Source organism: Triturus cristatus, chromosome 2_1, assembly GCF_964204655.1.
Source record: "Triturus cristatus chromosome 2_1, aTriCri1.1, whole genome shotgun sequence".
In the NCBI taxonomy this organism is placed as follows: Eukaryota; Metazoa; Chordata; class Amphibia; order Caudata; family Salamandridae; genus Triturus; species Triturus cristatus.
In genome coordinates, this window is record NC_140581.1 from 963,063,945 (window position 1) to 963,089,792 (window position 25,848).

Below are 25,848 nucleotides of genomic sequence, written 5' to 3' on the forward strand. Positions count from 1 at the left end.
CACACAAAACTATTGAAATTCAGCAGTTATACATATAGTTGTACTTATGTTAAGAAACTAAAGCTCGTGGCCTGAAGTTACTTAACTGCACAAGTTTTAGTTTCTTCCGATAAATATATGTCATACTTGACAAAACTCAAATAGGTCATTAGAGAGCTCTAAACTAATTTAATTTATATAATCTATTAAGTACATTTGTGTCCAATGAGTCTAAAACCAGGGTTATGGCCATTGAGACAAATATAAACAAGGGCAAATAGCTCCAGCATCTTGGTTCCTCCACTTTTAGCTATATCTCTTGATTTATTTATTTATCGGCCTGTTTAAATGATAGCTGTTCCTCAAGACTTCACTTATCCAACGTTAAAAGTCAAGGGGCTGCCTAACTTTTGCATTATGTTGAATAACAACAAAACTGCACAGCACCTCTGCCAATGCAATTCTTAATGTTATTAGAGTAGGATTTTTGGCAACATTAACCTGTGCTCAGCATGCCTTCCCTGCAAATTGTACACCTGTTTTGGATCAGTTATAAAGCAAGGTTTCTAGAAAGATTTTTAGATCTTGCAAGCAAAGCTGCCTTAATTAAATGTTGTCACCATATAAACACACAAAAGGCTATCTAATCTTTTTTTTTTACAACCAATTATACAGGAGAACATGCAAACTGTAACTTCTGGGCTAAATATTTAGACCTCACAATCAGAGGTTGGACATGACATGAACATTATTCAGGGAAATAACAAATAAAAATCTATTCGGAAGTGTGATTTTTAAAAAAAACACAGGTTCTATTCATCTCTCTTGCCAATGACTTTGCAGAACACTTGCAAGTTAGAAAAGGCACTTTAAAAAGCAAATCTTATAGCATACTTTCAAAGCAAATACTATTTAAAAGAATCATTAAACAAGGCCTCCAAACATGACATCACCAGAATGCGTTTCCTGCTAGTCTCAATTAAAGAGAACAGAGCAAGAATGGTCTAAATACTCTAATGAACCATTGCACTGCACACTCTGCAACTACAACAATGAATCTATCAAGCACCTTTTATGCTATTGTCCAGGCTTAGAGGCAGAAAGACTAACCTCTTGAAAACAATTGTGAGAAAGTGCCTTTTTTCTTTCATAGTCACACCCACACTGCACACTGGGGTACTGCTGTCCAGGCTACACTGTATGTGCACTGACCCCTAAAACACAGTCAAATTGGCATATGCCCAGTTGCTATAGTTAACTTCCCAGCAAGGCCACTGTATTTAGTGTAAGAAAATACACCAATGGCATATAAAGTTAAATGTCACCTGTGGACTACAGCAATTATTGTGCCATTCAATAGGCTGAATAAGACAACATGGCTTCACGTTTACATGTGCAGTCTGACCCCTGCAGCTTTTAAACCTGCAACTATCAAAATAAACCGTTTAGTAGGAGGGAAACCGTACTTTTAAATATTAAGTAAGTCACTCCTGAGTAGCAGGGGCGTAACACAGGGCCCCGCAGCCCCCGCGGTGCGGGGGGGCCCGAGCTGCAGGGGGCCCCCTCAGCACCGTACTCAGTCCTGAGAGCTCCATAGTAAATACGGAGTGGGGGCCCCTTTATGTACCTTGAAGGGGGCCCCCCTCAACTTACATTACGCCAGTGTGAGTAGGCCTTGTAGCCTAGGAGGTAGAGTGCCTGTTATTTAAAAGCGGAACCTGTAAGAATTCGATATTTGCATGTTACTACAGTGACTAGCCTCCAGAAGCTATTTTCACTGTCAGAACTGGTTCTATAATGAAAAAGCTAAAGTACTGTTGATGTATTCATTCAATATTTTTGGTCTGGAAAATGCAACAGCAATGGTTCAACTACTGTTCTTAATATTTATTAAAAATCGAAATCAATGGTGAAGTTGGGTTTTGATAAATATACACAAAAAGTAACTTTTCAAAAGGTATACTTTCTCTGCCTGTTACCTCAGAGGGCTAATTAGGTCAGTTGGCAGACATCCTGTTTGGCTACAGGGACATAAAAAGCTGCAAGAGGCATTTTTCCTGGAGTGACCAGTGGACCAGTTGTAACTGTAACTTGACCTTGCAGCTAGCCGTCGCTGGTGTGTGTGTCCTAGACCCAAAGTGCTGTCCTTGAGGCCCTGGGAGCCCTAGAATAGGCTAAAAGGAACAGCGTAGAAAGACTGAAAATGTGTGGGTCTTCCAGCCCTCCAGAGCTTCAGTGGGACCACGCGGCCAAGGTGTCCAATTTCAGAAGGACTTTGTCCACTGCAGCTTCAGGTTTGCCTCGCTGGAAGATCTGATCTCCAAGAAAAAGACTAAGTTTGAAGGCAGAGATCTTGAATGGGTGAAGGTGGGAAAAGTGTTCACCTAATGAGAGAAGTAGGCAGCTGCGAAATTTGAACTTTCCAGCCGAAACCAACAGCTTCAGCAGCGCTTCGTCCTGTAGCTATCCGAATAGGAGAAGATTTCATTGGATGCAGCCTGCAACCTTACGCCACTGGAAGATTTTGAAAAAAAAAGACAAAGGGCCTGATTTAGATCTTAGCAGACTGGCTACTCCATAACAACGGTGAAGGATATCCGGTCCGCCAAAATATCAATCCCATTATATACAATGGGATTTATATACCGGCTCACAGGATATTTGTCACCATTGTGACGAAGTGACCCGTTCGCCGAGATCTAAATCAGGTCCAAAGTCAGAAGGTACAAACTATGGACAGGAAGAACCACTTGGTGTATCGGACCTCCACTCCATCGAAGCCGACCTGACACTGTGCCAAGGTCTTGGTCATTCATTAACAGTAATTTCTGACTGTTTTTTTTGCCTTAATTGTTTTTCTTTTTAAGTAGATATATCTCTAGTCCCCCTTATTGGATTTTAGTGGTTTTGGTGTCATTTTTCTGATTAAATTTGTCTTTATTTTTAGAATTTGGGTGAGAGAGTTTTATTGAGTTGTGTTTTTACTTTTTAACTATGTTAGTGTTGATAAATACTTTGCACATTCCCTAAGTGAATCTTATCTGTTTTGTGCCATAGCTACCATGATTCAACCCAAATTTAAATTATTGAAATTTGTTTGGCCTGACAGGGTTTTGGTACTTATTACTTGCATAGAACTCACATCCTCCCTCATCTCTTACACGTCTTCTTGCATAATGATCTCCACAATTTAAATTAAAAAAAATCCATTTGCTTCAGGTTTCATCTGGATTAAGTTTAAGCTCCGTTATCTCACTGATAAATGGCTCCACGGACCAGGCATGCACAACTCGAAGTTAGGATTTAAAGATATCTAGGGATACATGCAGAGATCTGAAAACCTTGCACTTCTGGAACCTGTAATTTAAAGCAAACCCAAACAGGATAAAAAGCTTCTGGGAAAATCAACCACTCCTAGTCTACCTGAGACTAGAAGAACATTATGTGGGGGTCTCTTTGAATGACCTAAGTAACTCAGAATATAAACAGCTGGGCATCTCCATGACTATGCACTTATATAAGTTCACTCAATTAGCTGCTTATAATAGTTAATATTTGTTATATGGCATAACAAATACATTTAATTATTGTTTTTGTCATTTATTGCCTACATATTCAATGTTAATGACACTGTGGAAGCAAAGCTTAACTCTGCTGCACAATTTCTTCTAGATTTAGAAAATGTATGTATTAGTTGCACTTGCATTACTGAACCATCTCTGAATTCTTAACTGCTGTAGCTGTTGAAGGTATTCGGCCTCAAATCCTCATAGCTTTAATTTTCCCATCAAGAATATTCAAAATATTTTAGAAGGTCAAATGTTGATTTGCAAAAGTATGCAATAGAAAAATTATTGTGGATTATAGCAAGGCACGTATTACAGTTCTTCATATCTAAGATTGTTGTTTTTTCTAAACATCAAGTTTCCAAGAGAGTTGAGAAACTATTCTTCCCCTAGAGTATCATCAACTCCGTACAAGGTAGTTTATAAATATTTTGTCCCTTATTCGTTTTAACTGCATGTTTACTCTGATATGGATTCCTATTATATTGAAAGCTCAGTTTACATTTTTTATTACACTGAAAAGTTTCTTACATTTCAAGTGTATTTGTTGTCATTTCATAAATTATTAACAGTCCAACTAAATGCATACTTCAATTGAATTCAACAGGTAGTCACTTTCTCATGTTTTAGGTTTTTTCACATTTTTGCAGGGAGAGAATGGAAGCAGAATTAGAATATACAAGTGTGCAAAAAATACCGCTCTACAAACTGAACATATTTCTTAATTACGTTTGTTTCATGGTGATAGGGCTGTCCACAGACCAGTTCATTAATTCACAACACTAAACAAAATGTTCATACATTAAGTAATATCTGTGTTATTTGGGACTGTAAGCAACCTGCATGTATTCTCTAACTAAAATAAAATGTCCAATGATCATTGACTTTGTCAATGCTCTATGATGGAACTTAGCATAAAAGTCACATTTAAATATGAATCAATGACAAAAATATAACATTTAAACAATATATATTATCCTAATAATTAAACGCTGAACATGTGGGAGACATAAGCAAGAAACATGTATCCGTAGCCATAAACAATAATAGAATATTAATAGTAAGGGGCTTTAATGTTGTCCTAAATGATGATCGTGACAAATCTGCATCTATGTTAGATTATGATAAATAAGTAGGAAAGACGAGATGTTAATAACAAGCATTTGCAATGCAATAGGTCTCGCAGTTAAATGAGTATAAGCTATTGGCATTGTAAATGACAATGCCTTTTATTTATGTTTTTAAAACGAAAACAAAAATAAAAGGCATAGTTATTTGCAATGTCAATAGCTCAAACTCACGTAAATGCGAGACCTATTGCATTGCAAATGCTTGTTGCATTTGTCACCCGAGTGGGGCGGGTATGCTCAGACGTGAGTCCCGTGCTCTCCATGCCACTGGAATCAAGCTATCCTGGCTGAAGAGGGATGAAACCCCGAAACCCGTCCTAGGATGCTTGTTTTCAGTTCAGGGAGGACCTGGCTTGGCAGTTCGGGCTGGACTGTTCCCATGAGGCACAGGGTCAAGACTGATTTGCATATGGCTGGGTTCAAACTGAAATGGCATGGTGAGCAAAAAACACAAATGGATTTAGGCCCAGATCTCTGTACTGGGATGAATGTATGACATTGCTCTGCATTCTGTCCATCAACTGTTGTTTTTGCAGTAAAAGAGGCACAGTTATGTCACTGCCTCTGAAACACACAGAGGTCGAACATATTTAACATATTCAGTATATAACATTTGGGGAATACAGGCTCAGAATAAAGCCGGGGAATTTCGTGATCAGCGCGTGGCTGCTGCTTGCTGCACATGAGTTATGGCACTCTGGCCTCACTAAAGAATATCCCAGGTTTGTGTGGCTCACCTCTAGGCCTCGTTATGTCACGTTTCTTTCTTTAAAGTCACTGCAAGCAACTGAAAAGCGGCGCTTACACTAGTGTGCTCACAAATAGTGCCTGCTACCCACTGCTGCTTTGTAGCGCTTTGGAAAACAATTATTGCGATCACCCATGTTCATATTTTGAGCATTTTGTTGGGCGCACGTGAAATGGAAGTGCCTCATGTTATTTTAAAAGAAAACAGGCGTTATAAACTATTTCGTACTCATGTTATCTAGCTCCAGAGGGTGAAAGGCTGAGGTGTATTAAACCACTGAACTTTCTGCAGCCCATGGTTTGAGGAATCAAATGAGTACTTCGTGCTTTAAATAATTATGGTGGGGGAAACAAGTGGAAATGGCAAATGATTTTATTAGGAAAACTGCTAACCACTGATCCAGAAGACGGCAGAATTATTAGGTATGTGTAAGTAATGTTAGAAAGCACTGTCTGCCGACCGCGCCATCTCCTTATTTTATCCTTTGGTACTCGAGAGGGACTGTAGTATCAGAGAATTGAAGTGAAATGTAATAACCAACAATGTCATGTTGTCCTTTATTTCTAGAGCCTCTTTCATCAGACATGGTCTCTTGGTGCGCTTGCACAGAAGTTTTGAACTATGAGCCCAAACGAAAGAAGGTTTAGTGTTAGAACATAACATTCGAGGGTACGGTGTCCGATCCACAAAGTGTGTTTTTTCCTCTCATATGTATAGTTGTGGGGGCTTCGTCGAACGTTTAAACTTCACGCCCCCTCCTGAAGATTCGGGGCAGAATATGTTTAACTCCGACGGGCCTCACTCACCTTAAATCTATCTGAAGTCGATCCATGAAGTATTATTGTCACCTGTAATATTAACGCATGCTGTTTGCAGCGCAATGAAAAGACAAAACTGTAGCAAGCGCTATATAAAATGGAAATTATTTTAATAAGGCAGAGTTATGTACGTAGCACAGACATAATGTTTAGTAACTATTCTGTCTGCACCGGGAATGGATGGTGGGGCAGACGAACCGTAGAGTTACTTGTGCATGTTCTTACACTGGTAGTTTCTTTTATCACCTCCTGTTTTGTCGAAAGCGACCTAAAGCTGCTGATGACTCTGCGGCGCTAACAGAGGAAATGCAGTTGCATCACATACCGTAGATCAGTCTGTGTCCTTAAGCAGCGTTGTGGGAGTAGGTTACAGAGATGAGTGAAGGTGCCAGGCTGGGCAAAGTGGAGCGGCTTGAAGCAAAAACAATGCAAAGTACATTAAAATAATTCAAACAGCGATGGGGGCATTCGGAACGGCCAACGCTGACCTACGGACTCCAGCATGGCGACAGCAGAGAGAGCGGTGAGGGCACTGCAGGAGTGAGGAGAGGGGGCGGGGTCAAAAGGGGCTGGTGAGGCGGCCCTTAGCACGTCACTCGGTAAAGCCCAATGTGCTTGAATGTAGAGTAATTATACAGGAACAGGTTTGGCCAGAATCAACACGTTCTTGTGACGTTATTTATATCCTTGGGCATGCCCTGCAGCCACCATTAACAAGTCTTAAACAATGGTACATTTGAACGCGAAGGAAAGACACCATGATGTTGTTAATTCCGTTGTCTGGCATCAGCGCCCCAGACCGACTCATGTAACAACAACAGCTGAGACATACAACGGGGAAGGCACTTTCAGCTGGAGGAGCAATGGGAGGAGGGAAAGCTGGAAGACAAACAACTAAGCGTTAGGAGAATGGGAACAGAGACAAAACAAGGCAGTGGGGAGCAGAAAGTGGGCGAAACTAAAGCATAAAACAGAACGACAAGCAGTGACGGGGATTTGGGATGAAAGTGGCGATCTAGCGGGGGTAGTGGGGGCGGGCAAGCAGAGGGAGGGGGTTGCGGAGATGAGTGAAGGTGCTGCGCTGCGGCAGGAACAACTTTCCACACGCAAGGGAGCTCGAATCAGCGCGACAAAGAAATAAAAACAAGGGGGTGGCAAATGGTGTGCACTTTGATGTCCTCAGTGGCCGCGCGGCTCACTGAGGACATCAAAGCAAGTGATCAGACAGTGCTTTTCAGGCTGCCAAATGGTGCGCGCGCCCGGCGCACATGCACTGTATTTGGAGGCCTGAAAAGCCACTGTTTGCACTTCCAAAACTCGCTTACTATAAGTCTCGCCAGAGCAGCGCTAAAGCGCTGTCTCAGTCGAGACCTAAAAATGACTTAACTCAACAAATAGATTACGATTAGACAACCCCTCTGAGAGAGCATACACTTTCTACTCATTTTCAGACAGCAGTTACTTAACAATAGATAATTTTTGGGAAGCAAAATTATTCTGGAAAACATGATGACTGTATTAAATGGAAGTATCAAATCTCAGGCCATGCTTCACTGCTGCTGTGACTAGTAGGGGAGGGGGGCAAAGCTGTTTTCAGCAGCTGAAACGTCCGGTTGAAAGTAAAGAGATAATGTGTTCCCATAGACCTCATAGTTGCAATGCAAATCCATCAGTTCAGTTTCCTAGAAGCTCTACTTACAGGATTGGAGTGAGCAGAGACGGTGCTGGCAGCAGATGGAGATCGTGAGATAACCGGACTCGTAAGCTGGGGCAGTGGACCCCGGGCAACAACAAGCTGTACATAGTCTTTTGCTCTTTGGAGTATGCCAATAGCCTGGTGGTGGGTAATGGACTGATCAAGGGGTTGCCCATTAATGGAGAGGATCTGATCTACTTCCTTTAGCCTTCCATCTCTATGAAAAAAGCATAAATCAAAATGTTTAGATTACTGAAGTGCAAATATGTTTAGACATAATTTTTCCTTTGCAGGAAGCAAACCATTCAAACATGGTGCACATTAAATGTATTGTGGTCAATTAGATTGTATTTTAAGAGACTAATATAAAAGACATTTATTCTTTTCCTCCCATACAGCCTGATTTGTTCTTAGATCACATTGCAAAGTCTTTTATATTTGGGAAATCACTTGATTGTGGTTTCCGTCTTAGACTAGCATGAGTTATAAGAGTGTGCAAAATATGAATTTTTTTTAGAAGCTTGGATACAGTATGACATCCTAAAAACAAATTTGTTGTCACAAAAGCCCTGAAACAAACAGAAACAATTTGAACACCAGTGTCCTAATGAAAATATCAATATATAAAACGGCATTAGCCTCACCTGTGTGATACACTGCCTTCTTGAATTTCCTGCACAAATATTCCCAATTCTCCCCTGTTCTCACTCTTCAGGCCTACCACACTGAATCCCAGGCCACCACTTGGGGGTTTTACAAGCTCTACCGTCTCCACGTGACGACCCTGTCAAACAAAAATGTAAAATAAAATAATTGAAATGCAATTGATCAAGACAAAACTCAACTATTATAAATCAGAGTTTTGAGCTTTTGGATTCATTCTGCATTCCAAATCCAATATTTAATTCTAACACCGCCCGGTTTTTCTGTGTGTGTTCTTGTTAGGTGGTGTCAAAGAGCCTGAAGTAAAATGCACAAATACAGTAATTTTCTAAAGAAATACACTGAATACTATTTTAATTAATGGATGTAATAGAAACATACATTCTTGAAGTCTGTGGGACATATTTAGGTAAAATAACGGAGACAATCAACAATCCTCTAATATCATCTTGTTCCAGAGATCAAGAGCACTCCTGAAAACAAACGGAAGAATCAGGACAAACTGAAGGAGACTTCCATTAGTTATAAAGTAACCTGTGAAGCACATAACTGTATATGCAGAACATACATTTTAGACAGATTCAGGACCTAGAGACAAACATGAGCTCATAGCACATTCATGAGAAGTATGAAATATAGGGTGCACACGTTTTTGTATCTTAAAATCTAATGGTGCTAAAGAACGGAGACGTAAGTCGTTGATCCAGGTCATAGGCAAGGTATCAGGAAATGTTAGCAAATAGCCTCTGCAGGAAAACAGCATATTTCAATCTGTGTTTTTTATCATGCTACTCTTTTAGTAAATATCTGGTATCAGAAAGAGAAATGCATCTAACGCTGCTATACTCGATGTTTAAAATAAGTATGAATAAGAGAGGTCAAAATTAGTGTGTGTCCTCTGCCAATCAGTAGTGATAACCTCTGAAAAATGATATCAAAAGATTTTATAAAAATGAGAAAATATCTCATAGGAGCACACATGGGTACAGAACCACATTAAACCAGTTTCCAAAATTTCTCTTCATCTGTGTTAACTCAATACCAAAGTAGGCAGTTCAAGAAACAGTGTGACTATTTTATGCTTTATGCCAAAGAGACCCTACTCATCACCACTCAGCATGAGGTACAGCTAAGAATTCCAGTCACAAGACTAACCTAAAGTGTTAAAAATATGTGTCTGGCTATCACTTTCCCCATGTGCTGGCACCTATAAAAAATACAAAAAAGTGAATCAAAAACAAATGCTATTTTAAAATGTTGACATGTTTCACTGCACCGTTTGCAGTTACATCAGGACCTGTTTATAGGACTAAATCACCCACATTCAATAATGTTTCAAAGTTTACCATACATACAACACCTTCTCTATTGAAATTGTAGTCTACAAGAGAAGCGCATTTCATTACATCCCTCTCATGTCAATAATGTCTATTGAAATTTACATCCAGACTTTACATATATCACCGAGAAACCATATCAAAACAGAATAGATAAAGCATGTGCAATCTATAAATTCATGTAGCAGCGTAAGTGTGTTACTTAAAGAAATGATTTGAAAAGAGTCCTGTATTCCAATATCTAGGAGCAGTCAATTAAAGGTATATCAGTGATTACTTAGTTGGACCCCAGTTGGCACACAGTAATGCTCCCACTTACACTTACAGATATATTCACGCTTAAAGAAGCATAAGCATGTTTCATGGTTACCCACACGTCCACGTCCACTGTAGTCTGGATTTTAAAAAAAGTGTTATAGTGGCTGCACTGTTACTCTTAGTTTCACAGGAAAGCATATCCAGATTGCAACACTAGAGGGCATATCAATGAAGGGGATGAGGCACCAGGTTTATGCAGTTTGGTTTGCCAAATGGAGAGAGTTGATTAGTGGTATTTCATGGCCATCATCAGCTTTGTACTCTCCTTCAAGGTCAGCAGCCTTAGTCAGACTATACACATGTGTAGCCTAATCCCAGGACTGGGACCATGTGTGATTAGCTTGTCCAAACGTATGGATGGGGCCCAGCAGCTAGCCCTATGGACAAACAACATTTGTTGTCTCTTATCACACATATACTAGGGAGGTATGGTGTTCAAGCACAACTAAATAGGGTTAGTCCTTTCCTCAGTGGATTATTAGCTTTGCCCTCACACCTTCCATTTGGTATTAGGACAACTTTATAGTCATGAAAAACTTTCTTCTCCTTGACATGTGTATGGAGTGGTTTTGCCCAGAACTTTGAGAATGAGTGGCTTAGGGTCTGATTAGAAGTTTGGTAGTGTGGGAGCGGGCCCAACTGTGAGCCTTTTCATGGTGGGTCCCACCCCCATGAAAAGGCTGGCACTGGGGAAAGTTGTTATGTGCTTGGCGGTGCCGCAGCGGAACCGCCAAGCATCTTGCTTCCCCAGACCACCGTCAGACCGACAGGGATCACGGATCCTTGATGGTTTCAGCAGTCCCCTGGAGGTTCGACTGCTGTACTCGTAATATAGAGGTCGGACCACTGGTGTGGTGGTCCCCGACCGCCACAGCACTTCCACCTCGAGTTTGGCAGTGCTATGGACCGCCAAACCCATAATCAGGCCCTTAATCTTTAAGTGGCTGGGACTATTCCAAATATGCAGTGCCAGGTCGGACTGTATTTCTTGTCAAATTCCTTCTTGATGTGGGCTGCAATGTCCTTCTCAATGTTGTACATTTTCATGGCCTGTGTGGCACAGTCAACGGCGTCTTGATGCACAACCTCAGACAGGTCTGCATTCTTGATTGCAGCCTTCCTGTCAGACATTGTGAACCTGTGGCAGTGACCAGGGCTTGCAGTGCAATGTGTCCCATCGCAGGCAACGCTGCTCTCAGCTCCTTCCTTCTGGGGCAGCCAAATTGCTGGGAAGATTTATTTATGCCTAGTATCCAATTCTGATGCCCTTAAAGGTACTTCAGAGAGACACTTCATTCTAGTTGGCTAATATTGGCTCTTCAGAATATGGTTACTACTCTGCGGCATGTATTATTGGCTGCCAAACTCCGCCAGTTGTTGAAGTTCAAATACCAGCTTCTCCACACAGTTTTTCTTCTGATGGATGTCTGACATCTTTGCAGAATAGCTTTGGAATTGAAAACAAAGGAAATGTTTCTTCTAAGGCGGGTTCATATGCAGTTGGGCTTCTAGGTACCTGCAAATGAAGCGATTTTTGCAATATTGACACATTATGCCAGATGGTGCACATTCAGTGGGCTTCATTCGCACAACTGTAACACATTTGTGGTCCTATCATTGTTTCCAATATATTCCTGAAAGGATTTTCCTGTATCATTATTCCGTTAAACGTTAGTAGCACGTTTTACGCATATTCCAGGATTCTAGATCAGTGCTCCATTAACCTCTATCCTCTTAGGATGTTGCAATAATGTTACAGGTGTTTTAATGGGACCATCAGAGCCTTGGAGAATTACTTTTCGGGGAAAAAAAGCTATGCAATCTGGAGGCATTTAACAGAAAGACTAGCTTGCCTGACTGGACTATACTCATCCATTCGGTAATTCAGATTATCCATTTATGACTCAAATGCCTTTCGACAAAGGGTAATAAAGTATCTACTGCCATTGGACCTGGCTGGCCATCATAATGGCATGCTAGATGGTCATGGAGGTCCTCACAGGAATATGGTGGAGGCCAAAAAAGGGGATGGCAGTGCCTTTAGGGTCTCATTGAGTGATAACTACAGGGCAGTCACTTGAGCTTTGCCTAGCAAATTTCATATTCAGTATAGAATATCAGTGCAGGCTGCCAGGTAAAGTGATTTTGTTGAAAGCATCCCAAACACTTATGTTATAAACATGTTTTTTTTTTTGTTTTGTTTTTTGCAGAGTAGAAATGCACTGGTGGTGCACTGATAAGAGCTTCGGTCTGTTTAAACTATCCATGTCTGAAGGCCAGTTAAACTTAGGGTATAGATTAAAAAGATTGGTTTGGTAATGACCTTGATAATGAATTGCAATGATTATGAATCCATAACTATGTCTTCCTCAATGCAGTCCTGAGTTTTTACCCCATCCAGTCACCAAGAAATTATTCTCCTCTGATCTTGGCATTAATCAGGAGTATGAAGAAGGTGACTCATGTTTCATGGCAAGGGAACGCACCCGTGCTCATTAAAAAAATTAAGGTAAAATCAAGAAGTAAAATTCACTCTCTAACTTTTGAAGGAAAAAGGATCTTTGTTTAATAAGAGAACAAATATGTTACCTGTATCCATCATGAGCACTTGTGCTCACTCTATAGTGACTATTATGTACAGAACTCAGACTTGGAATAATGAAAGTTACTAACAAGTAACTAAGCCATTTACTCTCTTACCTGGGACATTTTCTTGATAATTTCTTCGAACTCTTCACTGGAAGGTTTACCATTCATCTGGGGAGAAGTTGACCTTTCAGATTCCGCTGGTGAATTAACATGGCTACCGTTCTGCTGGGCCAAGGAATAAGACTCATTTTGAAGGACTGAGTCAGCAATGGTAGCATGGTGAGGAGAGTGGCCAAAATCACTGTTTGATCTTAATGGAGGAGTTGTGTTGACCTAGAAACAATTTGTGTTTTAGGTTAGGCATCACAATTCCACCTATGTAAGAAACATCACTAGCACAGAAACAAAACAAATCAGAAATAATTACTAACTTGATTAAGACACAATCACATTGTCCAACATACCATGAAATCTTTTTCACAATATACTTGTAAGAAAATAAATATTTTTTTAGACACATAATAAAGCATTTGTACACTAATATATGTGCCTGTATTGTGCAAGAAGAAAACAAATTACTACAAAGCATCGCACAAGTGCTTTAAAGGATAAACAAGTGAGAGGATAAAAGAATACAAGGGAAGAACTTCTGTAGGAAATGAAAAATGGTAAACATGGATAGATAAGGCATCTAAGGAGGACCTGCAAATTGAGAAGGTAGAGGGGGGGGGCAGGTAATTAATACTTGAGGGGAGATGACAGACAGCACACAGAGGTAATAGTGTCAGAAACAGGAGGCATGAGGGACGTTCGAGAACAAAGAGGATTTGAAGAGGTAAGTTGATTGTGGTCACGAGTAGAGATTCATTAGGAGTATTGTAGGTGTACTTCTTCCGCCAACACCTTTGACTAAAACTGCTTCTAAACTTCCAAATTCCCTTAATATATCAAATATATTAAGATCTTCTAGGTGTAAAGGTTAGAAACAGAATATTTTTACTTTAGAATGCTGGATCGAAATCATGGCATATATCTCCGGAAACTGCTCTCTGGTTTCCATTTACTGTGTGAAGTGTCTAACAGCCAGAAATTAACTTGCTGCCAGTCTTGTACATTTAAATCCAAAATGTTGGATTTAAATGTACAAGACTGGTTTGTTGAGAGAAATGATTCTCGTACTAGGCTGCGCGACTGAATGGCGCGCAAGACACATGTCACTGACACTGTTCATCATACATCCGTGGATTTTGGGGCATACCACAGCTCAATCAGCACGTCACTATTCAGCTTTTGACAAAATTAGTAAAAGTAGTTGTGCATCCTGTTACTCTTTTTCAGCGTATCACTAAAGATTAAGCCATTTGCCAGCTATAGACTAATTATAATCCCAATCCAGAGACAAATTATGGGTTTGTGGTCGAATGGGGATCGCTGGCTCTTTTGCCATGAGAGCCATTTTGCTTGGCTAGAGTTACACCTTATTTGGCAGATGGGATTCGTAAGCAAGATATGCTGAAGAATAAGTATATGGCCTTTCTTCCCCTACAGAATTGTATAGAATGATGAGGTATCAGTAAAACATAATTATCTTGGAAATGCAATAAAAAACTTTAAAAACAGCATGGCAAGCACATGAGAGAAAGGGCAAGGGGAAACCCATCATCAGAATGCATAAGGTGTAGAGGATTTTTCTGTTTACCTACAGTCATTTGATTGATATCAGTCCCAATGACGGGCTCACCAAAATAGCTATTCTTAAAGATTGTAAAAAAATTGATCATTTTGTCTTATCACACTCAAGAGACACAAACAAGTTATAAACCTACACCATTGTTATCCCCGAACTTTGAACCTGCATTGAAGATGGTGGCTAGTTCCATTCCTGCACCACTACAAAATGACAGCAGAATGTCAGTTTTCTTGACAGTGACACTAAAGAAAAGACTCCTGTGCTTTGCAAAGTCACTTGCCTCACTAATCAGTCTAACATACACTGATTGATTCATTAGCATGTGTATATCCAGAAAATGTATGGTTTTGTAACTTTTTCCTGCAGAACGTGGGTCATTACCTGTCATCAAAAGAAAAGTAAACTTAAGCCTGTAATATATGAATGTACATAAATATTATATTATATATTATAAAATAGCATTATTTAGAATTGACAAAATAGGCATTGAGGGCAATGCTAGTGTGTGAGGCATGCTAGGACGTATTTATCAGACTGAAAAAGCAACAAAGTGTTGAGAAAGACATTTTGTTAGGAATTTTAATATATCTTTATGTTTCCATTTGGATATAGAGCATTCAAATTGGTGTATGTGAGGGCTGAATCAATGAACTACCCTGGCTGCACTGATAAAAAAATATTTATCTGGCTACATAACAAATCTAAGGAGTTTGAAGTACACAACCAACGACTCAGGGCAGTCTGAAAAAAAGGACAGGACACAGAAGTGTGCAAACATTGCTTCAACAAAAGCATTTAAACACTGTATTAGGAGTTATTTCATTATCCTACCTGTTCTCTCAGTTGCTGAAAGGATGTTTGAAGCGTCAGAATCTGGCTGAATAGGGGACTCTGTAACACCGATTTAAGCAGACTCAGCTTCTCCTCATTCGTGACATCACCCCGTTCCCGTACCTTTTCCTGCAGGCGCTCCACTGCCTGCAGGGCACGCTGTGTATCTGCAGCACACAGAAAACAAGCATCAGCATCAAGTTCCAAGACCAAAATATTATATAAAAAGGCGTATTTTATTCGAGCTGTTGATATTAAAGATGAATAAAAAATGATCCATAAAAAAAATTATGAAATGAAATCATGCAGTTAATTCTTCTGAATTATTTCCTACTACACCCTCCCCACTCCCCAATTAATTCACTCTTGTGTGAACAAAGTAGCTAGTTTCTTATTTCATTACAATAACAAGAAGTAAGGCTTAACCGCTGTGGTGATGCCATTTGCCCAACAATCACTGACTGAAAATTACACATTCTTTACATAATTATGGTCTTGGATTTTGAAGCAACACTTTGTTGCTTAATGAATTGATTGTTTTCTTCTTACAGTATGTTTTCTATATATCACTCATAAATACATAGCTCTTCAAATCTGTTTCTGTGACAAAGTTTACTGACAGAATACCTGAACATCTACAATTTATTAGAGGTTACCGGAAGATAAACAAATACTCCAAAATAAACTCTAGCAGAGGTGTTCTTGCGAAAATCTTCTGTTTGGTTAGGAATATATCACAAATCTGAAGGGTGCCTTAGAAGGCAGTTCTGCATCCCCTCCCCACCCCTTGCAAAAGAAATCATTTGGACTTGTGAAAGATTTTACTGTTAAAAAGCATATGTTTTTGCAAAACCGAAAGTTACAGTGTAGCAAAGGTACACTGCAACTTGCAAATGTGTTTGTATCTTTGAAAATTATTTGTCAAAGAGTAGATGGAATGGGCATTCCCCTCCATTGCTAGTGATTCGCAGAAGAATATATCTGTGGTCCATGACATCAATTACAGTTCGAACCAATGTGTAGTATCAAATCCTGAAAGAGTTGGTACACATTCAACAAAGAAAAGCAAGCATGCTACCATACTTTTTTTGTCTGTCTGCTTGAGATGTCCTTCACACGTCCCTGTGAAAAAAACACTTTTAGTTTTTTTTTAAAAACACCTCTCACCCACTAACCTACTTGGTGGCAAGCTTCATCACTGAACTCCCACCAGAGACACTTAGCGCAACAAGGGTGTGCTACAATGCCTGATTTCAGCCGAGCTGGTATTTTTTTTTATGTTTCTCAAGTGAAGAAACGATGAATTCAGGAACAGTCCCTGTGGGAAATTAGCTTCAGCTGCCATCTTAAGTGCAGATAGCTGTCTGGCTCTAGCTTTGTCAACTCATTTTCATTAGTTCTACTGATTTCTGTATATCTTATTTGTCTATGATCACTTTCTAACATATTACTGTACAGGGAACACACCAACATCATACTTGATCTAGATGGTCAACCAAGTGTAAATGTCAGCTTTTGTAGTTGCAGCGCATACCTGTGGCTCTGACATGGTTTGACTCAGGTCGTCTGTGAAATAGCTCAGCAGTAACATGTTTCCTTACATGGCTCAATGCCATAAATTATGTGCTTCAGTATAGAGTAGTCTGACAGACATAATGCACATTTATTTGGGAACATCTTGAGCCCCAAAAACATTGCTCATAGTTCCAGAGGGTTTATGTGGGATTTATTTCCCCATATGCTCCATTTGCAGTGAGCTTTAACATCATTGATGTCCTCAATCTTCTCTGCTGGATTGATATTTGTTTTGATAGTCACCTGGGGAGATGGCTTTATGAATTACTTACCTGCATTCAGATTGTTTGGGTTTTGCTGGCTCAGTGTTTGTTTTAGTCTCTATTTTTACCATTAGAGAAACCCGACCCCTAAAGTTATTCACTGGTCATTTAGGGGTATTTCTACAGTGGGTACCTTCTCAACATATTCAAAGAAGCAAGTCTATAGTAGAAGGCCAATATCACCTAGATTACTTTTAGTGACCTCACAGTCAGACATCCTCAGATTATATTTAATGTTTAATCACACTTTTATAGTTGCCCCGGGAATTCGGTTCTCTGTCTGCGAGCACCAGTTTCAATTCATTCACTGTGAAACCTCCGGTTTGATGTCTCGGGTGCCAGGCTGGCAGAAACCAGTCAGCGAGCACACCAGAGGCTGGTAGGTTTTCAGGGGGCATCTCTAAGGTGCCCTCTTTGTGCATGTATCAGTAAATCCAACACTGGAATCAGTGTGGGTTTATCAATACAAGATTTTTGATACCAAACATTCCTATCTTCAGTGAAGCCATCATGTAGCTAGTAAATAGTTTTCACCAGTGCCCAGCACATGTTTTACAATGGCTTCCCTGGTCACTTGTACTGGCGATAATAGGACTGTCCGGCACAGGGGCAGATCTGCTCATGCAGGTGTGCCCTCACATGTAATAAACAGCAGCCTGCCTTGGGACTGTTAGGCCTGCTGTAAGGGTAACCTACAAATACATGTGCATTGTTGGGCAGAGGATGTGGTCTAACAGTTAGGGCTGTCGACCTCAAATTTGGGGAACTGGTTACCTGACTTGTTACAATGTTGTATATTCCCACTGAATGCATGGTCTGCTACATGTTGGGGGGTTCTTTTGAACTGGGCAGGACCCGAGTCCTCAGCCCTCACTGGGTTAAAAATATTGGAATTTTGAGAAGACAACCATGTACAGATTATGGTAATTGCTGGTTTGTATGGTCATATGAGCAAAGGTTAATAAAAAGAATTTAAAAAAAACAACAAAATGTGGGGAACTGGGTTTGAGTCTCAGCAATGACGCTCAACATCCTGTGATTCTGGGCAAATCACTTCATCTCCCCATGCCTAACAAAAATGAACGTGTCCTTGTGTAACGTAACTGGTGCTCATGTAAAGCGTTCGGATACCTTCGGGTCAAGTTCGCGCTATATAAAACTCCGGGGAAAAAACTTGTTAGGGGACATGTCACACAGGGATGTATGACATGCCGTGCTTTTGCTTTTGTCTGCACCAAGACAAGCAGCCTGCAATGGCAGCCTTGCATGTGTTTTGGTGAGGGGTCCCATAGGGTGGCACAATTTGTGCTACAGCCCTCAGGGACCCTCTTTAGTAACCCAGGTCCTAGGTACTAGAGGTACCACTTACTAGGGACTTACAGAGGGTGCTTAAGATTTTGCCAATTGGGGGGGAAAAGTGTACAATTTCGGGAAAGAGCTCTGGCACTGAGGAACTGATTAGCAGGAACCCAGTGCACTTCCAGTCGAAATAACATCATTTATCAGGCAGAAAGTGTGGGTGACCGGGTCAAAAGGAATACTTTCCTACAATCATCCTAGTCAATGAGAGGCACACAATCTCAATGTCTCCCTTAACTGTTGTCAGAGCTATTGACTTCCTCATGACCATGTGGCACAGCCAATTGCTTAGTGTGTGGGTTTTTATTGACAGGAATGTAGCATATCACACGTTTATCATCCCTCTATTGAATAAAGAAAAACACTGCAAAGATTGTGAAGATCTCTCTCTGAAAACCTAACATGGCAAAACTGAAACGCTGTGTTTGCTATTTAGACACCCAATCCTTGAAATAAATATAAATGTCTAAAAAAACAAAATTACAACTTGTGGGCTGCGATTGTTTGCCCACTGTGAGGAGTACCAATTTCAGATTTGCTATTGTTAGAACTCTGTGTCATTTTTGCCCACTCATTGAGTTTCAAAGCAAGTGTATAAGTGGCGAATGCACTCCTTCCCATGGTCTTTTTTTTATTTTTGCTGAAACTGCCTGGTATATGCGTGCAAGCAGCGCTGTGTTTCGTCCCACACAGCGTATCTAAGATACTGAAAAAGGGTACCACAATTGGCGAGTGGTTGGTTAAGCTTATTTTCCTAATTTTTTACAGCAACCCCTGACGAAGAACCAGATAGGTTCGAAATGCATTGGGTTGCATTGAGAGTCCTGTTGTGAATTATGATTAACAGCACGTGCTTATGTAAAAGCCTGGGTGGGCAACAGAAGGCATCTGAAAATGCGTGAATAAAGCATTCAGTTTAATCTAGCTGTCTCCAGATTGATTCTATATATATATATATACAAAGATCTGGACAATTTGAATGACACCCTGATTGGTTTACTATGGATTACTTGGTTTACATTGAAGATATGGTTTACTTGGAACACTTTCTCTCTTTGCAGCAGTGCAGCAGCTGGGCGCGCCAATTGTGTTACCCTTGTTCAGTTTCTCATTAAGTTTGACACTCCACAAAGTTTGTCAAACCTTACACAAAAGAAAGAAACCAGCACTAGTTTGTTCAAAGCTTTGCACATTTTTTTATGAAAACGATATCAGATGGACCAACTGGAGGAATTTTGCCAAACCCTGTGAAATAATAGTCAACGTAACAATAGAGTCTAGCCACAAACAAATACACTGGATGAAACTCAGTGCATTTTCAAATATGATGAAATAGCTGTCGAGAGCATTCACAAGATGCAAAGCTGCCATTTGTTTGAAGATGTGGAGCACTGGAGACTTTCAAAATAGGAGGCAGAGACATTCAGAAAATTCTCTATTACTCATTTCCTTCAACTTCAACCTATCTAAATGTTATACTAAATTCTAGAACGCGGCCTCCTCCAATAGCTTTTTGAGAAAATTAATCAAAAGTGTCCATTACTTTAATAGGAGAAAATAAGTGGATAAGTACCGTTAACAGTAACCGGCTGCTGGAACATCTTGCGCACAGATTAATGAAATAATTTTGTTTCTGCATTTTGTATATGATTTGCCAAGGAATAACTCGTCCCTTTTCTCGGAAATTGTCAATCTATCTCTTTTTTCGCCCAATCTGGAAAACATCATATGCGCTCATATCCTCGCGCAGACAAATTGGTTAGACATTTCCCAGTTGTTAATCATCTAGCCCCCCCTGTGTATGTCTGCAGTTCATGGTGAAGGACGTCACAGATGCCATAAATCTGTCTTCCAAAACTAAGGCCCTGGTCCAGATTGTGTGCCAGCTGATATGTATTAAGCATAAGTCTTGCTAGGGGCTCCACGTCCTACAAATATTACTAATACTGCAGTGGCACATGGCCTTCCTAACTCCTGGTCATAATCGGAGATAGCGCCCATTTTCTAAAAGGGCAATGAGGTTGGTCCTTGTTGCTACAGGCCGATCTCCCTCATGAAATCAACGGTTAAGATATTAGGGCAGATTGTTCTGAATTGACTGACAAGGAGGGCATCAGAGATTCGGGTACTCTCAGATATTTAATATGGGTTTAAACCAGGCCTAGGGAATCAATTATTAAATCTCAATTTAATTATTAACAAGTCCGCCACAGTCAAGAAGAAACCTTTACATGTGAACTTCATGTACTTGAGCTCGGCGCTTGATAGGGTAAATAGAGACAAACTTTGGTCTATCGTGATCTCTCTAGGTGTTGAATCAAACAATGTGTATCATCTGCGAGATCTCCATTAGAATGTCATTCCTTAATTGAGATACATGCAGGGCGAGAATGCTCAGCTTTGTTTAGATTAAATGGAGTTGTTTGCATAGGGTGATATTTATCAATTAGAATATACTTTAGTACATGATGGTTATGATATGCCTGTTGTTGGGAGCTGCCCGATTCCTGCTCTACTGTAGGCAGATGACACTGTCTTAATTAACAGAACAGCATTAGGCCTTTAATGAATATTAAATTGAAGCATTGTCATGGATTCCTTCGATTTAAGCACTAATTTTAAGAAATCCCATGTAATGATGTTTGGCTCTAGATATGCTAAATCTCGTGCTTTTGAGGTGAACAATATTATTAGCAAATTTAATTTGCACTCTTTTTTAGGATTAATTTTGATCCAACTATAGCCTCGTCTTCTCTTTTATCCTCCAGATTAATGACATTTATGAGATCGATTGCTTCCATTAAGGGTTTTCCTTCTAGATTTAAGAGCAGGTCGTTAGCAGCAATTCTTAAAAAAAAAAAAATTCCATTGCCTCCTATGGAAGTGACATCTGGGAGTATGCCAATATTTCTCCTCTACAAACTTCAGAAAATACGTTTTTAAAGAGATTAATATTCCTCCCAACTCTCTGCTAGTTTTACTGTGCATGAAGTTGTAGCCTTTCTAACAGATATATTGAAGATGCGCCTCGTGATACAGTGAATGTCGGCATGGATTAAACCAGAAGCGGTACTAAACTGCATGATAAGAGATTGTCTAGCTTTCAACGGATCTAATTGAATTCCTTGGTTTCTATATCAAAAGAACCTTCACAGAACTGGGGCATCCGGAGAATTTTGACAGTCCGGAAAAGCTTGTGAAATCAGACAAAGAAAGCTTTCAAGGACCTTTCTAGGTCTATGTGAGAAAGTTGGGAGGTGACCATCCCAGCTATTGGATCTCACATTATGTTGTTAAATTTGCCTAACTTGAACCTTATTTAGATCTAGGAATGTCCTTCCATCAATGTTTTTATGTACTAGATTCAGATTAAACTTGATCCATCATTTGGTATCGGTTTCCAAAGGGTTGGTATAAGGATTTCTCTCCGGGACCCATGTAGTTGCGCACTGGTTGAAAAAAAGGACACTTTGCATTTTATAACGTTCTGTCATTTTTATGTGCATTCGCGCAAAAAATATATTTTCCCATGATTAAAAGATGAGCTCTTTCCACAGGTCAAACGTGCTTTGTTGCATTTACAAAGGCTGAGGAATTCTGTGGAAATACAATTTTTTATTTTTACTATGTGATTTTTTGCACTTGTTCGATGTATTATTGTTTTTACTGATTATTTTTTACTGTTGAAATCACATTGTAATTTTATTGTCTTTTATAGCTTACAAGCAAACTGAATAAAAAAGTTATTTAATGAATGATTAACTCTTAATGAATAATTAACTCTTAAGTCTAGGTCCTGCCAAAAGCAGACTTCAAGTCCTACTTCTCTCATAAAAACATTTTTTGCATTTTTCCAATACATTTTCTACGTACATTGCCAAACGTTTCTGCTGATTTGACTTGAGATTTTCAAGATTCTGCTCCTTAATCTTCAGAATCCTTAGTGCATCAATAAATATACTAATTGCATTAATGTGCATGTGCTCCACTGACTAATTACTTATGAATATAGGGAAAGATTTTATCTTCAGGTAAGCAGTGCATTTTCATTTGAGGAGCCAATGGCTTGTAAAAAACGTATTATAGCCTGGAATCATACATGAACTCTAGCCCCTTCTAGATCATCCGCTCTCAGTCCCTAGAGAAAGAACTCTCATCAATCGTTTAATCTCTTTAATGGCGAATGGGACACTGACTCTGAGTTGACAGAATGCAGCAAATCTGCAAAAACCACTATGGAACCCTATAAAAATGACTTTGGACAAACACAAGACATGCATAACAAAACGTTTAAAGAATTCACAAATTCAATTCAGGTTGTCTGATACCCCTCTCCCGCCCCCACCTCTGGCTTTCATTGCTCAGGCAAAAGTGAGTATACTGCAGTAGCAGACAAAGGTACTAGTGAGATGGAGTGGGAACTTTCTTACAGAGATTCCCCAAAGACACTGCACTCAACAATAATTGCATATCATAATATTCCGAGAAGTTCATTGGGATTACCATCAAAGCTCTTTGGAGAACCTAGGTTGGCCACGATCTTTAACATAAGTCAGGTTGATACAGTGAACTTTTTCATAACAGTCTCACAAATACAGCGAGTGGGTCTACTGTGTTGCATTGTAAAAATGGTAACAGGCAGTTTGGTGGTTTTGAGGCAGATTTGAAATTTGCAGTGCCAAGGATTTGGCTATCTTGTACAGATGGTAAACCACCTCCTTTAAATCAGTTACGGTAACCTGAAAACGCAAAATCAAAGACTGCAGACTCAAGTTAGAACTTTGCTCAACATTTATCTATGCATGGCCTTTTATGTCATTTTGAACACTAAACCAACTTTACCCACCCACGGTAAAAATATGTTGTGCCGGAGTGAACTCATTGCCACACCTCTTGACTATATGATGGCGTGCTCATCTCCACAAAACTAACAAGATGGTGAGAAACATCAATGATTATCTTTGGAAAACTGATCTGCACATCAAAAATATCTGGAGCCCAATTCTTCCTTAATATCTCATGCTAATTTAGTTACCATTTTGGGTTTGCTTCATAAGAACAGTCTTCAGAAGAGTCTCCCTTAACTTTCTCATGGCAACAGAATGTCCATAATTATGCATGAAGTTTTCTAACTTAAATATTATAATGAAGAACTCAGTTTAAAAATACATAGCGTATTTTATCAATGTAGCATATTTTATCGCTCTACAGATAATTCCACAATTCATATGAGTACAAGTATTGGTACATAACGCTCTTAAAATGACTGTCATGTAGTTTGTTCCTCATTCAATTTATAACAATATATAACCATTATGGACTGCTCTCTAGGTCTAAATTGAGATGCTGTGTTACTACATTTGCCGCACACACCGTGAAGACTGTTTTGCCCAGCACTGTGAATGCTTGCAAGGAGATGAAAACTTCCTAAGTAATATTTAGTTGGGAAACAATAAGCATCAGTTGTCTGAATGTGTGCTCTACTACTGCATGTTATGTTAAGTTTCACACCTATCCTACAAAATTCAGTTTCATTTCCCTCTCATTGCAAAGAGTACACCCTGCCATCTTGGAAGGTGATAAAGGTATCTCTCACCTTTATAGCATCTTTACCACTATCGTTTTTTTGCAACATTTGAACAGAGGCGGCTGGCAACGTTCAAAAGTAGGAGGGCTCATAAAAATGTAAATATGCCCATAAAAGTAAATTATTTTCCTTACTACAATTATAAAAATATTGTTCCCTGATCGATCACCTCTCCAAAATGAACCTAATTCTGCAGCTTATGGCAAGTCAATGAACGTAATCCTACCTTTTCCTATTCTCTTAAACAGCCCACGTTCAGCTGCAATTTTGCCTAAAAAACTCACCCGAGATTAAATCCTCCCTCCTCTTGAGCTGACTGCCTGATTGGAAAAGATATGCACTTTGGGCAATATCATCCCAGCCAATCCAAGCACTGCTCTCATGCTGCTTAGAATACTAAGCAGCATAAGAGCATTGCCAGGATTGGCTGGGACAGGCAAACACAGCTCTACGTCAGACACTGATGAGGCTAAGTTTCTGCTGTCTTTCCTTCTTGGAAGCTTTGATTGGGAAATCCTGAACGGCACATGTCAGGCTGGCCAGAATGAATACACCGACCAATCTTACATGCTTATTTTGGTTAATACAGCCTACGCCAACTACGTCATGTCACAGTAATAGCAGACACTACTTGCCTTCTGTTTTTGCTGGAGAGAGGGCTCCGAAAGCTCGCACTAAAAGGTATCAAAATTAATGGTGCTACAGGGGAAAGTGGTTTTAAGGAAAAATATGTGGGTAATGTGACTGTGATAATGGCTCACAGTGGGGGTCAACGTCCCCACGCTATTATGGAGATTCCACCAAAATAGCCACTTTGGTGGAATATTTGCATCCTAGAAGTGTAATACTCATAATTATTACTATCTACAAAAGCAATCCTCTTCATAAATAACTGAACCATAAATCAACAGCAATATTACATTAAAAAAAACAAATATAAATGTACATACCTATTGTTTCTAACATGTTGGCTTCAAGTGTTTTAATACTTCGATTTCAATTTTCATAAGTATTTGATGCAGGCCTGCAGAAAATAAATTTATAAATGAGAGAAAATCACATTTAATGTTGAAGCAAACATGTAATAACAAATATATGAGCCAAAGTACTCCAACATTACTGAAGTACAAGAATACCACAAGATCAGCCAATGAACACACCCTCTTCATCATAGGCCAAGATCACAGATAAAAGATCTCTAGCAAAGAGCCCCCCTGCGGGGCCCGTTGGGCATTGCAGCGCTGGCCCAACGGGGAGCTGCCCGATGATAAAGCATGGCATCCTTCGAGGTGTGTGAGGGCTCTTGCTCCTAATGTGCCCCCTTGGTTAGGACCACACCTCCCTTTCCACTATAGGAACAGCATACCTCTTGTTTTCACAGTTCATACCCTGGGGCCTGTATGCTGGACCTTTTTTGCCCCCGGACTCCTCTTGTTTTTTGTGTATATATAATAACAGTAGCCACGCTTACGTGTCGAGGCTTTAGCAGGGCTGACATTGTTTATCCTCTTGTGATAGCTATGTCGCCTTACGGGTGAGTAACGCAACAATATTTGTACAATGTACTTTTAGGCCTTGTAATAAATGTTCAAGGTGTCGTGATAGTGTACTTACAAAGTGGAAATGTAAGCAATGGGGTTTCAGAGAAACTAATCCTGAACTGTCATGCAAGCCAATGTGTGTCAGAAGTCATTGTATA

General features: G+C 39.8%; 1 protein-coding gene across 1 annotated transcript in view; it reads right to left on the bottom strand.

Annotated features, from left to right (window-relative positions):
• The window catches only part of MPDZ (multiple PDZ domain crumbs cell polarity complex component), a 798,673-nt gene that overhangs the window by 715,485 nt on the left and 57,340 nt on the right, over positions 1 to 25,848 (bottom strand). The window contains exons 2-6 of the mRNA XM_085633687.1: positions 25,100 to 25,173; positions 15,366 to 15,532; positions 12,956 to 13,177; positions 8,582 to 8,721; positions 7,941 to 8,154 (exon numbers count right to left, since the gene is read on the bottom strand). Coding sequence (XP_085489813.1) covers positions 7,941 to 8,154; positions 8,582 to 8,721; positions 12,956 to 13,177; positions 15,366 to 15,532; positions 25,100 to 25,115 — 759 coding nt within the window. The 5' untranslated portion in view covers positions 25,116 to 25,173. The remainder of the gene's footprint in view (positions 1 to 7,940; positions 8,155 to 8,581; positions 8,722 to 12,955; positions 13,178 to 15,365; positions 15,533 to 25,099; positions 25,174 to 25,848) is intronic.